This window comes from Dicentrarchus labrax, unplaced genomic scaffold, assembly GCF_905237075.1.
Source record: "Dicentrarchus labrax unplaced genomic scaffold, dlabrax2021, whole genome shotgun sequence".
In the NCBI taxonomy this organism is placed as follows: Eukaryota; Metazoa; Chordata; class Actinopteri; family Moronidae; genus Dicentrarchus; species Dicentrarchus labrax.
Genome location: NW_026136708.1, coordinates 19368504 through 19385042, shown reverse-complemented (window position 1 = coordinate 19385042; position 16539 = coordinate 19368504). Strand labels below are relative to the sequence as shown.

The 16539-nt window shown below is 40.4% G+C and overlaps 1 protein-coding gene across 2 annotated transcripts in view; it reads left to right on the top strand.

Annotated features, from left to right (window-relative positions):
* LOC127368011 (serine/threonine-protein kinase D3) overlaps window positions 1-15057 on the top strand; it is a 42609-nt gene extending 27552 nt beyond the window's left edge. Inside the window, exons 6-19 of one of the 2 annotated variants that reach the window (XM_051408406.1) lie at window positions 658-850; window positions 988-1065; window positions 1598-1781; window positions 2823-2946; window positions 3465-3542; window positions 6537-6813; window positions 9069-9121; window positions 9680-9752; window positions 10059-10165; window positions 10327-10488; window positions 11259-11357; window positions 11492-11759; window positions 12437-12522; window positions 12980-15057. In XM_051408406.1, the coding sequence (XP_051264366.1) occupies window positions 658-850; window positions 988-1065; window positions 1598-1781; window positions 2823-2946; window positions 3465-3542; window positions 6537-6813; window positions 9069-9121; window positions 9680-9752; window positions 10059-10165; window positions 10327-10488; window positions 11259-11357; window positions 11492-11759; window positions 12437-12522; window positions 12980-13153 (1956 nt within the window). In that variant the 3' untranslated portion in view covers window positions 13154-15057. The remainder of the gene's footprint in view (window positions 1-657; window positions 851-987; window positions 1066-1597; window positions 1782-2822; window positions 2947-3464; window positions 3543-6536; window positions 6814-9068; window positions 9122-9679; window positions 9753-10058; window positions 10166-10326; window positions 10489-11258; window positions 11358-11491; window positions 11760-12436; window positions 12523-12979) is intronic. The other variant, XM_051408407.1, reaches the window with a different exon arrangement.
* Window positions 15058-16539: the final 1482 nt, after the last annotated feature.

Sequence of the window (16539 nt, the reverse complement as noted above, 5' to 3'; positions counted from 1 at the left end):
CCTGATCATCATGTAGGCATTAGGGCAGTGTATTGGCAAGAATCTGATGATACGTACCACGATACAGTGGTTACAATTCAATATATTGCCATATATTGCGATACTGGGAGCAACACAATATATATTGTGATTTTAAAAAAAATCTAATTTTAGGCAAACATACATATATAGTACTAAGAACACACCACAATATACATAAAATCTGAGTAAAACAAATTCTGCTTTTGTTTGCGTTTGTATTAATCAGTCAGTCTCTGTAACAGCCAACATTATAGCCCTCTGTTCACATTTACAACACTGCTATCTAGTGGTTTGTCGTTTGAATACAAAAATCATTACACAACATATTGTAATTTCGATTTTTTAACACTCTACCTTCACTGTCTATCTACCAGAGAGCTTTGACAAGTTTAGTTTACTTCTGTCAAAAACACGGGACAAATTTAAGAAATAAAATAATGTTTGCTTATGTTGTGAGTTTATGAAAAAATGCAATTGGCTTGTTATCAGATACTTTTAATGCTCTCGGAATCATCCTAAAAAATCCAGTATCGTCCAGGCTATATCTGTAATAACTTGTTTAAAATATAAATTGTTTGAGTTTCTTCTCCATTTCTTCCAACGTTTTACCTTCCGTTTTTCCCTCCCTGGTTGAAGCAGCGCCCCCTCCTGGGTGCCGGGAAGCGTAACTCCCTGCTGAGCGGCCGTCCAATCTGGATGGAGAAGATGGTCCTGGGTCGGGTCAAAGTCCCTCACACCTTCTCCGTCCATACCTACACTCGTCCCACCATCTGCCAGTTCTGCAAGCGTCTGCTTAAGGGCCTCTTCCGCCAGGGGATGCAGTGCAAAGGTGATGATATATTCTAAAATATTTAATTTAAACTATTATAAATATTTTTATGTATAATTCAACCAAATAAGTTGGCTGGGTTGCCCCTAAAATTTATGATGAATGTTTGATTACATTGCTCATCTCTTCTACTTCAGATTGTAAATTTAACTGCCATAAGAGATGTGCGGCCAAAGTACCTCGAGACTGCCTCGGTGAGGTCGACTTTAATGGAGGTGAGTTTGTGCGCACCTGACACCAGTTATCCTCACTTTAATCTATACTTACATTATTACAAAGTCTAATATCACATCTGTAAATTTTGAATATATATATATTTATTCATTTTTAGTAAATTGCGGTGATATCTGTATAGAAGGATCCAAAAATGCACAGAAGCAGCAATGTTGTACGTTAGCCACCCAATAAAAACAAGAGCCGTAACTTTACCTTTTTTCTATTTGTCAATAACAAATATTGTATTAGTTACTGACAGCAACACATTTTATACTTGCAATTGTATATTTTCAGAATTACCATCAGGATTCACATCAGACGAAGTGAAAACCCTTAAACTGTGTGTGTGTGTGTGTGTGTGTGTGTGTGTGTGTGTGTGTGTATTCTGTTTCATTTTGTTGTAAAGCACTTTAAACCTGTGCTATTAAAATTAAGTCTCTGGAGATAATATATTGTGCCGTTTTCGTTCTTTTTTTGCAGCCATTTGAGGAACTGCTGCTCTAAAGTACTTTTGACTTTGTTTTTCCACAGAACCAGCCAGTCCCAGTTTGGACTCCGAGGCGACGATGGAGGTGGACAACTGTGACGTCAACAGTGACGGCGGTCACAGCATGGACGAGCAGGACGAACTGTCCACCCCCGACGACAAGCTCTTCTTCATCGAGGGTCCCTGCACGGACGGTGAGAAGGATGACGAGACGCTCAGAGCCATCAGGTGAGTTCAGAATATGATGGATGGATACTACTTAGAAAGTGGACACTTCAAGATGTCAGTTTCTTCAAACTATAAACCATTATAGAAATTCATTCATACTTTGGATCCAGTATTTGCACAAGTCAATTAGTTTTTTTAAATAATCAGCACTTCTCTCACCAGAAGAGTTAAGAAGTTAGAAATGTTAAAAGTAGAAGATATCATTTGAAGACAAGCTTTAAATTTAGTGGTCATTAAGTCAATCAGCTTTACTTGCTCTGTTATCAGTAGCTTATGGTGGCCAGTATTAGCTAATTGTATCCAAATATTGCAGTATAACGCATATTACTTAGTCAGTCCACTAACTTTATATTTTTAACTTAACAGAGTGCTTCAAGAATTAGTCCTAAAACCCAGAATGAGTTATTATTTTTGCACCTCCAGTTCCACTTGCCTCAAAGTCAATGAGTTTCTTGAATGTGCTTTTGGTTAGATGCCTGAAATAAGATCTGTGGTAAACACAAGCATAAGAAATAGTAACGTATAGTACTGATAGGTTGGAGATAAAGCAGGGGGAGAGGCCACAAAGAGCCTTAAAAGTAATCAGTAAAATCTTAAAATTAATTCTAAAACATACTGGGAGCCAGTGTAAAGAGAATAAAACAGCAGTGATGTGATCATGTTTCTTGCTTCTGGTTAAGAGCCTGGCAGCTGAGTTCTGTAGAGTCTGGAGCTGATCAATAGATTTTGGGTTCAGGCTGTCGCAATAATCCAGGCGTGATGAGATTGAAGGCATGTAAAATGATCTCTGTGTCTTAAAATGTTGAGAAAGATTGGATTTTTGAAATGAAGATGATAAAAAACACTGTTGCTGAAGCTGTACGGACAAGCAGGAAGAACTGTCCACATTCCCCATTTTGAAGCTCTTATGCGCCGTAAAAACAGCGTCTAGTGTGTTTAATGAGACGTCAGAGGTCATTAAAGGTCAGCACACCAAGATAGTTTTTTAATAAGGTGACTGTATTCTAAATTATGGTTTGTTGTTCATTTGTTCACATGCAGCCCGTGCACCAGCAGTAACATCCCTCTGATGCGTGTGGTTCAGTCCATCAAACACACCAAGAGGAAAAGCTCCACAGTGGTTAAAGAGGGCTGGATGGTCCACTATACCAGCCGCGACAACCTGGTGAGAAGAGATACCAAACATACAAACACAAACACAAAATATGTATGTGTGTGTGTGTGTGTCTGTGAATCCCTTGTGACTGTGTAGCCACTTTGAATTCAGGGCGGGAATGGCGGACTCCATTCTGTGAATGAAAACACATTGATGCAGACCATAATTATAACTATAAAATGGGGTTTGAAGGATTATAAGCATAAAAAGTGCTCATTATAATGAATGGCTCCTTTCAGTGATTATTATTATGAAAGTGGTACTTTAATGTTGCAGCTGGTCATGGTGGAGCTACCTTTTAATTATTTTTATATACTGTTAGGTAGAGTACTCTTAAATAATTCATAATATTTTATAAACTGATCACGTTTTGTTCGTAAAATCTTACAAACACAGTAAATGTAGTTGAGTAAAAAGTACAGTATTTAGTATAAAGTGAAATACTGACCAGTCCTGTGTATATGTAAATTAAACACTTTTGAATCTATAAAGTTTTTATCCTGATGAACTTAATTTTGTCTTTCCAGAGGAAGAGACATTACTGGAGGCTGGACAGCAAGAGTCTGACTCTGTTTCAGAATGAAAGTGGAGCCAAGTTTTACAAGGTAGGAGACCCAGTCAGAGCAGATCTGGTTTCAGCTGCTCGGCCAAACAAAGCAGCAACGTGAAGAGAAGAGTGGAGGGAGTCAGGTTCATGCAGTAACAGCCACGAGACATTAACACACATCACTGTTTAATTATAACCAGATCATTCGCTGTAATTATTCTTATCAGGTCTGGATGTTTGCAGTAAGTTGTAACCTTCCACTAAGGGAAACAATAGTAAAATTAACATTTCAATGCATTTCTAAAACAACATTATTTTAAAATAGTGATGTCCCAGCAGGATCCATTTAGTAGCTGTTCTGGAGCTTTTTTAGTTGTATTACACAGACTCACTCAGTAGATGGAGTTTGCCCAGTTGACATGAATTTTTCTGAGCTTTTTAAAATAGTAAATGGGCTTTGTGGTGAGCTTTTGTTAATATTTACATTATTTATTCTCATTCACTCAATCATGCAAACAAATATCAGGATTCAGAATTACTTGTTCAGTCACTGAAATCATAAAATAGAACAACAGAGCTCAATGTGACGACTTCAGATATGTTGTTTAGTCCAGCCAACAATCTAAAACCATAGGCTGCATAAAAGTGGACGTAGTCTCCGTGGTGTCACCCAAAGGTTTCTGAAGAAGCTCAGTGAGGTCACTCTGGCCGGCCCCTAATTATGCATTTCTTTAAGCCTTGATATAATTTCAATGGTTGAGTTATGTAAAAAATCAACCCCACCTACAGTCATGAACAAGGAAATTAGCTGTCGAGATCAAAATCATTCTTTGAACCAGGCTGTTAACATTTCTTCTTTAAAGTAAAGGCATTTTAATGGGGACTTATGGAGATTGACTTGCCTTTGTAGTGAGCCTCAAGTGGCCATTCAGGGAACTGTAGATTTTGGCGTTATTTGTCAGCCACAGAGTCTGCCGCTTGTCCAAAGCCAAACAATAATTCACAAAGCTATAAGAATATGGAGCCCGAATGGTCACAGTGGAACTAATTCTGCGTTCCCTTGCAATAACTTTCCCTCTAATCCATCCCTCTGAGCCGTATTATTAGCCAGTATTTTGTATTAGACCACTGCCGGTTGTGCCCAGAGTGCGATTGGGCACAACCTCAGCTGTGGCTGCTCTGGCTGATGGAGCCTCGCTCTCTCACCGACTGCTGCAGAGCCCGGTTCTGTAGCTGTGATGGTGACGATAGCAGTGGGACGACAGAGCTTTGTCTGTTTCTGTCGCTGTGATTGTGGCTGTAGTCATGGCGGTGCTTTCTTTGTTATCATTATAGCTGTGACACATTACTTTATAATGGCTGCAACAATAACTACATGCAGGGGTGGTGTGTTTACAGTGAATTGACGTAGTTATGTTGGCTGAGCATTGTGAAGCTACTGTATTCCTGAACTGTCTTGTGGTATATTGGTAACACAGCTGTTTATCTGATAGAAGCAGCGCGGGTTCATACTCGTATGGCTCAACAATGCTTTCTTGGCTGCTCTTTATAGCAGCAGTAAGATAAGATAAGGCCTTTATTGATCCCCAGAGGGGAAATTCAGGTGTCGCAGCAGCACAAGGACAGAAATAAGCACTGATAAAAAGAGAAAGTAAAAGATAATAAAAAGAAGTCACAGTACAGCTCCTGTAGCCATAGCATCGTAGATTCAATCACAAATGCAGCCCGAGCAATGATCATATCCACAGCTTCAACTTCCACGGCCAGGCAGAGCAGCTGTATGCTGCAGGAGGAGTAATAAGCAATAAATAAAATAAAATAAATAAGCAGGCGCTCATTATCAAACAGAGAAAATCAGCAAATTATCACATTTGAGAAGCTGGAACCAGAGAATGACTGGAACTTTTTTTATTAATGAATCAACAGTTCGATACTGTTGCTGTAATCACTTCCAGTTTTCTATACATGATTTTGAATGGTGGTTAAGCTGAATTAGTAGAGTTGTCCTCTACAGTTTAAGTGGAGACCCGCCAACCATTTAGAAACCTGGAGGAATTAAACAGAAGGTTTAAGATTGAACTAAAACAAAATCAGGTGGTAAAATTTTTCTGACATTTTGATCCAATTTAAAATTTTGAGAAAAGGAAAAAAATGTTTCCTTGAAATATCAAATGATCACATTTGAATTCAGGTCAGTACAGCTGCAGCTCTTTTCATTCTGTATCATTTTCCTCTCTCATACTCCACCTCCTTTCATCTTGTGTCTGCCGGCGACCTGCTGACCTTTACCACAAAGCGCTGCAGAGACCTTCCTTTGAAGAGAAAGCGAGAGCGGGTTGAGGGAGGGGGACAAGGCAGAGGGGGAGATTTGTGGTGGTTTTTGGGACCTCGGGTCGCTTCCCTGCCGTCTCTCTGGCCTGTCGCCACGCTGCCTCGTGCCCAAAGTGGCTGAGGCACGTCCTGCCTTTTAATCAGAGCGGCGGGATGAATAGATGCTGATCGGAGTTTGTGGTTAGGGGTGAGGAGGGGGGCGGCGGATGAACTTGGCAAAACACAAAACGTTCAGATGACACTGAGGGGCACGAAGACACCGCTGGGCCGATCGTGCTCCTTTTTATATGTTTGATCTGGCAGAGGTTTTGGAGGGGTGGGGTGGTTTTTTTGGGGGGAGGAGGGGGTGCACTCTGCCAGAAAAGGAAGGAAGGAAAGTTTCAAACACTGAAACTCAAAGAGCGTCTCACAGTTCAGCAGAGAGAGGAGAGGTGTTAGGATGGAGGGAGCTGGAACAGTGTCTTTTGGATAATTTCAAGCGCTTCTGGGTGCTTCTTATTGGAGGAAATGACTCTTAAGATGGTACAGTTTTACCAGAATTTGAAGGGGGGAGATGTACAAGCTCAGAGGTTTGGGTTTATGAGCTGAAAGTGGAGGTATGTCCAACCAGAAGAACATTTTTTTTGGTGATTATTTTGGTCTTTTTCGGGACTTTTATGACCTACGACAGCAGGAATCTAAATGTTCTATGTGACTTTTTATTTATCCTAACAAACAACAGGAGATCCCACTGTCCGAGATCCTCCAGGTGGAGCCGGCGCAGGACTTCGGCAGCCTGCCCCAGGGCAGCAACCCTCACTGCTTCGAGGTGATCACAGACAACATGGTGTACTACGTTGGGGAGAACAACGGCGGCCTGCACCACAACCCTGTTCTGGCGGCGACCGGCGTGGGGCGCGACGTCGGCCAGAGCTGGGAGAAGGCCATCCGACAGGCGATGATGCCCGTCACTCCCAAAGCGAGTGTCTGCACAGGGCCCGGCCAGGGGAAGGTCCACAGTGAGTAACTGCCAGAAACGTCCACTTTAGTCCAACTTCATGTTCTCTTGCTCTATTCAGTTTTTCTTCTAGCAAACTGAACTCAAATAGAAGGAAATTGTGCATTTGTTCGGCACTCTTTCGATTTTGTTTTACAATAAGACGCCTATTTACAATGTGTCCTTGGGGAAGCATTAACAGAACAAGACTGGCCCCAAAAATTATCCCTGAGGGACTCCACGAGCTGTCAGGGCTACAGGGGGGGATACTGTTAAAGGAGATTTAAAAAAAACATCTATTCTGATATTAATAAATGCAGATTTTGTTTTATTCTCATTAGAAAGGCCTCTCAGTTGAGCTTTATGAGGAACTGAACCCACAACACTGCATGTCTTTTACCCTTTGACACAGCAGTGGAGTCATTTCTCAAATCAGATTAGACTCTGATATGTTTTTATGGATGTATTTGTCTGGTAAGAGTTTTCAAATATTGTTTCAGGGGACAACTGTTATACAACACCACCACCTCTACACACACACACACACACACACACACACACACACACACACACACACACACACACACACAGAGAGAGACTGACCGCCTGCTGACATTTTAACATGATTGAAGGGATTTCAGAGGATTTTCCGCTCTGATTCATCTCAGGTTAAAGTGTCTTTTTGTCTGAAAATAAGAGTTTTAAGTTCCCAGAATGAGATCTTTAGCACTAAATGACTAAATGGACCTCATGGCTTTAAAAAAAATCACCATTAACTATTATGGAAGACTTTCATTATTATAAAACAGTTGTACTTAAGAGGATGCAGTCAGCTGCGTTTTCCACCTGTTGAGTAATTAATGTCAAGCTTCTGTTTCTTTCCAAAAATAAATGTTTGGTTTTCCATTTTCCATGAAATTACAGCAACACACATCAATAAGTTAATGGACAGATGATGTAACAAGGCTTTTTTTTTTAATCATCTCAATGCCAAACACTGCAATAGTACATAAACCAATGCACTGAATTTATACTATTAGTTCTTTAAGAATAAACAGTAAGGTCTACATATTTTTCCTCATCCAGGAAACTGTGGAAAAAGTGAGAATATAATAAACAATAAATTACAAAACATTACCCCAAAACACAGACTGTGGTGGATTGAAGGAAACAGACATTTCCTAACCGAGCATAATAAAATAAAGTCAGGACTGACATTCAGAATAATTTGGCTCTTCCTTAATGTTTTTGTGATGTTAAGCTCCTCTTAGTAAAATGTAACACTTCCTGAAGATGTTTCACAATTTTTTTTAATACTCTTTTTATTGGTTTTTCATTTTTATAAGCACAAACATTAGAAAAAACAACAACAAACAAACCAGACAACAAAACACACGTCCTGACTCCATCTCTGTACTTAAAGCCCACATGTGACATTGATATAAATCTTCTAACCCTCGGAAAGAACGTAAATAAGCATATTTCCCCAACTTCCCCCAAAAAACAATTCATTTCCTGCGACATATACAAAATAAAAGCACTCCAGGCAGATTGGTAAAGTAACCACAAACAATACCAACAGCAATCATATAAAAAGTCACAAGAAGCCTCTTCCATTAAGGTCAGTGGGGGTCCTGCAATTTAAGAATTTGAACTACAGATCTGGACTTCCCACAGTTTACATTTCGATCGATGAAGTTATGTAAACTCTCTGATTGATGACCTAACCGATGACCTGTTACAGCAGACTGTTGGTATCGATCGCAGAGGGATGACCCGATCAAAGTCCGACCAGCGATCTGAAATCATTATCAGCTCATCAGTGGAAATTCACTCGCACACCAAACGCGCCTTCGGCCTTTTAATGTCATGCCGAATTAACATTAGCAGCAGTTTGTGAGCGTCTCCTTTGTATTTACACGTAATTAAACACAGAGAGAAAGAGGGAGACAGGAAATGGAAGCTTTAATTATTGTGAAATCTGGAAAATGATTTGGAGGTCGTCGTCGCAGCTGGAAACATCCTCATGTTCTTTCATCATGTGTTGAACAAACAAATCTGTAGGTTTGATCTCAGCTGGAAATCTCCTCTGTCGCCTTTTTCTTTAACAAACAAGGAAACATAGGAAATGAGATTTTAATGATTTGAAGGTTAGAAAAATAAAACCTCACACGTGTCTGCTGTAAGTGAGGGAGTTTACGTGTGTGTGGTTTATGGGTTGCAGTATCTGTGGCTTGTACATTTTTATAATGTAATGTGTTTTTTTTGTCTCCTCAGAGGAATTATCTATCAGCATATCAGTGTCCAACTCCCAGATACAGGAAAATGTGGTAAGTCATCACTTATATTATCTTCTTACAGAAGATTATTATGTGGTTATGACAAATGTCTCATATGATGAACCAAACCCAACATGTTCTGTGTTGAATTTTCTATTTAATAATTAATCATTTAAGTTTGGTTAGAGAGATACCAGTGGTTAGAGTTTTCTACAGCATCTGATTTCTGAGTTCAGACAGATTTTTTTTCTACTTACGGAGTCCTAGAGCGACAAACACTCAAACATTTAACTGAATATATATATAATATTTACTGTAAAATGGGTTGTAAGAACAGATGCTTATGTTTTCTTAACATCCAGTTTAAGAAATAAACAAGATTAAAGTCTACAGGCTTTGATATCGACCCCATGAGACTGTAATGCTCATTACACTGATTCTTTGCGGACATACAGCCAATATAGTTTACCAGCTTTATAGACATCTGGTGTAAACTAGCTAGCAACGGACTCACAGACCTTTTATGTCATTAGTGTGTCATTTGTCAGGATGAAGACATTTGGATTCACCCGTTTACATATGTGTTTGTCTGATGTCTGTGTTGTTCAGGATATCAGTTCAGTGTATCAGATCTTTGCCGACGAGGTCCTCGGCTCTGGACAGTTTGGGATCGTCTATGGAGGTGAGTCACATGGCAGAAAACTTGGTCAAATTAAACACAACCGCACTGGCAGCACTTACAGTTCAGACCAAATGAAAACAGTCTGAGTCTGATGCAATCATGTCATCCTCTTAAATCTGCCAAAAAGAGGCTCACAGCGTTTTATTTTGACAGATTGACTCCACCCGTCTGTCTGAACATGTGGGAAATGCAGATTACGGCATTTGTGGATCATCATTGTGTTTCCCTTTATTAAGTTAGCCATTGCAGATTAATGAAAATGTCAGTAGAGAGCTAAAATGTTAGCTCTCTCCTCGTCCTCTGCAGGTAAACACAGAAAGACCGGCAGAGACGTGGCGATCAAAATCATCGACAAAATGAGGTTTCCAACGAAGCAGGAGAGCCAGCTGAGGAATGAAGTGGCCATTCTCCAGGTGCGACGCTCCGAGTGATTAAAATGATATAAAATCTGATGAAATCTAACTGAAATTCATCTTTGATTTCTTATTTTACATGCAACTGAAAATAAAGTATTCAGAGAAGGAAACTGTACTAAAACTATGTTTAAATTTCCTCATTATTATGTTTCTGACAGAACCTTCACCACCCGGGGATTGTCAACCTGGAGTGCATGTTCGAGACGCCCGAGCAGGTGTTTGTCGTCATGGAGAAACTTCACGGGGACATGTTGGAGATGATTTTATCCAGCGAGAAGAGTCGACTGCCTGAACGCCTCACCAAGTTCCTGGTCACACAGGTCAGTGACAACCAGGAACCTTCTGAATGATGGCGTCCAACATTTGATTATCGTCCCTACTCTGAAAGTCAAAGTAACAAACCCACAGAGTTGCGAGCACTATAAGTATGAAAGTCTTTCTCGAGCTGAGTTTCTGGGGGATGAAGTTACACCATTGGTTGGTTGAGTGTTGGCCATTGCTCTTTCAAAATGAATAGGTGCCAACATTATTTATGTATCATAACTCCAGATTCCGTGAGTACAGCCGCACCCCTCTGAGGCAATCTCTAGTGGGTTCATCCCCTCATTATCACAGCACTGAAGACTTTTAATTTACACCCACGTACTGTGTGGGCCCCTCCTCGGTCTCACAGTGCGCACAAGTTGGACCGAACAGTCGGCTCCCAAGAACAGCTTTTCCTTCGGCGAGTTAAAGTAACCCAGTAGGGCCCACAGTTTAAAGAGGCTTCGTCCTTTAAGGCGGGACCCACAAGCACAAACACACCCGCTCTACAAGATATCAATAACCAGTCCATACCTGCCCATCGGGAACAACCTGAGGTTCGGTGTCTTGATCAAGCCAGAGATCCAACCGCCGGTTTTGATGCAAGAGAATTTTGACAATCATTAGTCATCAGACATTTTTTTTAAAGTTTTTAGAGTCTGTGTGTGTGTGTGTGTGTGTGTGTGTGTGTGTGTGTGTGTGTGTGTGTGAATGACCATAAGATCGATTACGGTTCAATGCCCCAACTGTTGTGTGTAAAATCAGCTTGTACATGTTGTGTCCATAGATCCTGGAGGCCCTGAGACATCTGCACTTCAAGAACGTCGTCCACTGTGATCTGAAGCCTGAGAACGTTCTCCTGGCCTCAGCAGAACCCTTCCCTCAGGTTAGAACAAATCGCCTCAAATCATCATCGTTTCTTCTCTTTTTGTCGCTTTAAATGTTTGATGAGACTTCAGAGCTCAGCAGAACAAATCACAACTTCAACAAACTTCAACATTCGCCTCTCTCGTCCTCCAGGTGAAGCTCTGTGACTTCGGCTTTGCTCGTATCATCGGGGAGAAGTCGTTCCGTCGCTCGGTGGTCGGCACTCCGGCCTATCTGGCGCCCGAGGTGCTTCGCAGCAAAGGCTACAACCGATCTCTGGACATGTGGTCGGTCGGCGTCATCATCTACGTCAGTCTGAGCGGGACGTTTCCCTTCAATGAAGACGAGGACATCAACGACCAGATCCAAAACGCCGCCTTCATGTACCCACCCAACCCCTGGAAGGAGATCTCAGAGGAGGGTAAGTTTGGGCTCTCGTATGATAAAGTTTGTGACAAAACTCCTCAACATCCAGCTAATAAATGTGGAGCTGCAACGATTAGTAGATTCATTGAGCGACAGAAAATTAATTGGCAACTGTTTTATTAATCAATTAATCGTTTAAAAATCCTCTGGTTGCAGTGTTTTTCTCAGTTTTATATTATTGTAAACTGAATATCTTAATGTTTTGGATCTCGGGTTGCACAAAATAAGACGTTTGATGACGTCAGCAAGTAAATGTTTTACATTTTACCCCAAAAATGAGTCAAGAAAATAGTCTTCGGATTAATAATAATTGTTGCAGCCCTAAATAAATGCAAGTTTATTTTAGTACCAGTGTATCTCTATGTGTAGCTGTTGTCCTTTAAACAGCTTGTAGTGCTGAAGAGAAAAATAAATTGAGACCAGAACAGATAAGTTGACTAGATCTCAGATTTACAATTAAACTCAACCTAAACGTGAAAAAGTGTTTATGTTTTTAACGATACTTATTTTTAAAGGTTTTAATGTTGTTTTTTAATTAATTAAATACATTTCTCCTTTACTTCTCCCCTTGAGACATGGCTTTAAGGCTTTAAACTTAAGCTTTAAACGACTAAAGAAGCTTCCAAGCGAAGAGAGAGGATTTTGACTCTGAGTGTTTGTTCTTCCTCACAGCCACAGACCTCATTAATAACCTGCTGCAGGTGAAGATGAGGAAGCGCTACAGCGTGGACAAGTCACTGAGCCACCCGTGGCTGCAGGTAACCCAAGCTGTTTTTCTTTTTTTTTTTTTTTTTACAAACCTTAGGCTGCATCCACACTACTACGTTTGCGCTTTTGTCATCAAGGAATGACCTGTATGTACTCAAATAACAAGGTTAGTCAGCGAAATCACACCTTAGTTAGAAAGCAATTACTTATTTATCTGAAGTGTTGCGGTGATACAATATGCTGCTTGTGTAAGAGCACAGTTTTTCCTTACAGGGCAAAGTCTCATGCTCACATGCTCATACAGTATGTAAAAAGCAGATTAGATACATGCTTACATGTTTACATGACCAAGAAATCTGATACGTTTAGTTTTAATTAGTTGTTTGAAGCTATAAAAAGGGGCTTCAGAATCTCACCTTTAAAACTGCCCACTGTGAGTGTGATGTTTTTACCACTCTTTGGGTTGAAGTTTGGGGCTGTTTGTTTACTGTCCTCGTCATCTTGCAGGACTACCAGACCTGGCTGGACCTCAGGGAGTTTGAGACGCGGCGAGGCGAGCGCTACATCACCCACGAGAGCGACGACGCACGCTGGGAAGAGCACGCTGACGAGAGAGGCCTGCACTACCCCAAACACTTCATCATGTCGCCCAACCTGGACGACATGGAGGAGGACCCCTAGAGACCCACGGAGGGTAGACATTTCACACAAAAGGAAGCAGCAACACCGAAGAGTCCCTCAACGGTTGCGTCGGACGAGTCCATGGAAACTGTCACCATGGAGACTGCGAGCTTTCCCTAAGATGGCGGCAGGAATAACGTTTGTTCGTGCATCGCCAGGATGCGGCGGTCAGGCAGCTGTGTGAGGACATTGTGACATGCTCACTGCGGCGATAATTCAGGTCCAGAGAACTTTAATTTTAACACATCTTAACTTTTTTTTTCCTGTTTCACTGCATTCTTCAATAAGCCAGGAAAAACACCCTGGAGGCCAAAAGCTGGAGGGACTTTTTCTTTTCCCAGAATTCCACATACAATAAATGTCTGCCATGCCAGTCAAGCCACAGAAGGGCTAGCTAAAGACAAATCGAGAGCCTTTATATACTTTTTCAGCTGAGATAGCATATTTTTATGACGCCGTTGTTACATTTTAGATCTCATGTAGCGATTAGGTATTTTTCACATTTGTTAAAGTTGTCCTACGTGACGCTAACTGGAACTCAGCAGAAACAAACATGTTTAATGTATCGATTATGTTTTGATTCTAATGTTTTGTTTTCATCCTTTTCGTTGTTCTTCGTTAAGATGTCTTTGCACTATTGGGAAACTCTTTTAAAAGGAGAATTTCAATGATAATAACTTTTTGTTTGTTCATCTGCAAAAATGGTTGAAAACAGAGTTATCTGGATTAATGAAAAAACTTTCCACTAGCCGGGAAGTAATTGTAAAGTTTTGAGGAAAGGTCATCTTACCAAAATCAAAACGGTTCATCCTCTGTACGGTGGCCTTTTTAGGACATCTCGGACTCAGCTTGTCAGACTCAACTCTGCACAGATTCAGCTTTCATCGGTCAGAGCTGAATGTTAATGTTATGATACAGAATATTAACGAGTGTGTGGTTACCATGCATACAAAGTATTAGATAGTAAATGAAAACGTCCACTATTCTTCACCCTGGGTTTTATTTCTAGCTCACAACCTCAATTGAAGCGATTCGGGAAACCGTCAAAATGTTACAGGACAATTTTGGTATTTTACAACTTGGGTCTTGTTCTCATAGTTGTGGCGGTTTTTGACAAATATGTCATGCTAATTTTGCAACACAACAATCTAAATAAAAAAACCCACAAACATATCGTGGCAAGCAGCGTGAGCGTCCTAAAACGTTCCTTGTCTCCAAGTCCAACATTGAAAGAAGCCTCCCAGATTAGCTTTTTATACTACTTGCATAGAGATTTACTTCCAAGACTTTTTTCCAGCAAATCTAATAAGCACAGAAATCGTAGCTAATGTTAAAATGCTCAATGTTAGCTGCGTAATTGATGTCAATAGTACCCTGTGAAAGTGGAGTTTAGCATATTTGCTAACATTTAGCATTTTAGTGTAACATGCTTTTTGTATGTTAGTATTAGTCATTAGTTTCCGAGGTATTTTTAAATATTTTACTTTTAAATTTTAGAAGGAAGAATCAGTTATTAAGTTTCATCCTCTGGGGACTGTGAATGTCTGAATCAAAATACATCTCTGTTAATCTCATAACCAAAAATAAAGCTTGAGACCCATAAAACTCTATTTAAGAGCAGACACCAGGCTGCTGCCTGTAATACTTTTGCAGAGAGACAAATTCAGAGTTGTTTTCAGAGTGATTCTTTCTGAACCTTTGGATGAAGACGAGCTGAGTCGAGCTGCTATTGTCTTTCTTTGGAAACCTGCCTGAGAAAAAAAACAACTCAACTGTAGAGCGTTGTTGATCTGATCTGACTCCAGCCTGAGAATTTATTCCACACATTTTATATTTTTGCAAGAAATGTTGTGTCATGTGGGTGACTTAAAATATTAAAGCTGAATGGTTTACTTTGGGAAAAATCGTACTTATTTAACTCCGATCCTCCGTCAGACATTACAACCAACAGCAGCATCACTGATCTATAATTCACACAAATCTTTAATTCTCACAAATCATTTTTTAAAAAAAGATAAGAGAAGTTGGAAGGGAAGGAAAACAAAGGTAAGGTAAAGTCGCCAATCAACTGCGTTACTTTTGAGATGTTCATATAATGTGGAGTTAAGAGGCTCTATGGCAGGTAAAGGGTGCTGTTAGTAAAGGTTCCTGTTGAATGCAGATGGTGGAAGGAGTGTAGTGTCAACTATGTCAAAATTCTGCTAATCTTTGTACTTTTTTTTACCCTGCTTATCCTGTCGAGTTAATTATGGATTAATGGTTAATAAAGTATTGAGCGAAAGGACTGCAGCCGGCAGCTGGCTTCAGGGCATTTAACAACTAAAAGTGATTGTCACTGATTTGCTCAGATTATTATTATTATTATTATTATTATTATTACTATTAAGTATCTGATAACATTTTAACTTTTAACCAGAAACAACACCAGACTCACTGAAAGAAAACCCGGTAACTTTAACTTGTGGTCGATTAGTTTGTGTAATTGTGTAACTTTGCTAAGTTCAAAATAACTTATTAAAACACAAATAGTTTGTTTTGTTTTTTTTCTGGTGGCTTTGAACAGCGCGAAATAATGGCTGTCTCTGGTTAAAGGAAAAGGATTTTACTCTTTATGGAAAGGATCCTTACAGACATAGAGCTTTTCGTTAATGTTGTCAGAGACTTGGAACAACAATGTGAGTCAGTGACTCGATTGACTCGATTGTAAAACACCACAGTTACCTTTTTACAGAGCGTCTAATCCCAAACTAAAGTCAGATTTAAAGGCACAACCCAAACCATCACTTAAACATCAGATTTTTTGGAAGTGGCGGTTTCCAGGTGAGAAAGCTTTTTAAACATCTTCAGCTGGACGGGGTTCAATAAAATCTTTTAACTCTTTCCAAATGCATGAGTCAAACTCATCAAACCTGGTCAGAAAAAAAAAAAAAAGAACAGACCCTCCTGAATCAGAGGAAAAGCTGATAACGATCCACAGCAGGATGTTTGGAAACGATCATTTAATTACCAATCCTGAACATGATCGCCTCGCTCCGCCGCTCCTCTGGAGGACGGCTGCTTGTTTTGGCAGCGGCGACCCCACCACCCCCCTCAACATGTGTAACTGAATCTTTTAATTGCTACCGGAGGAGCGGCGGGCTCGTTGTGAATGGCTGCTGCACAACTGTGAGCTCAGCTAACTGCTTCAAGATGTGGACGAAGGCTGACGGGCCCGAGCGGCGGCAAAACAGGGAGGGGAAGGGATCCTTCTGCCGCGGGATGACCTCTGACCTTAAGTGGTGTCACAGTTTTCTCCCATTGCTCGGTATCCGGTGACATGACCGGGAATTTTGAAGCCATTTAGACAATTAGGAATTTGAAAAGCAATACAATAAATGTAAAAAAAA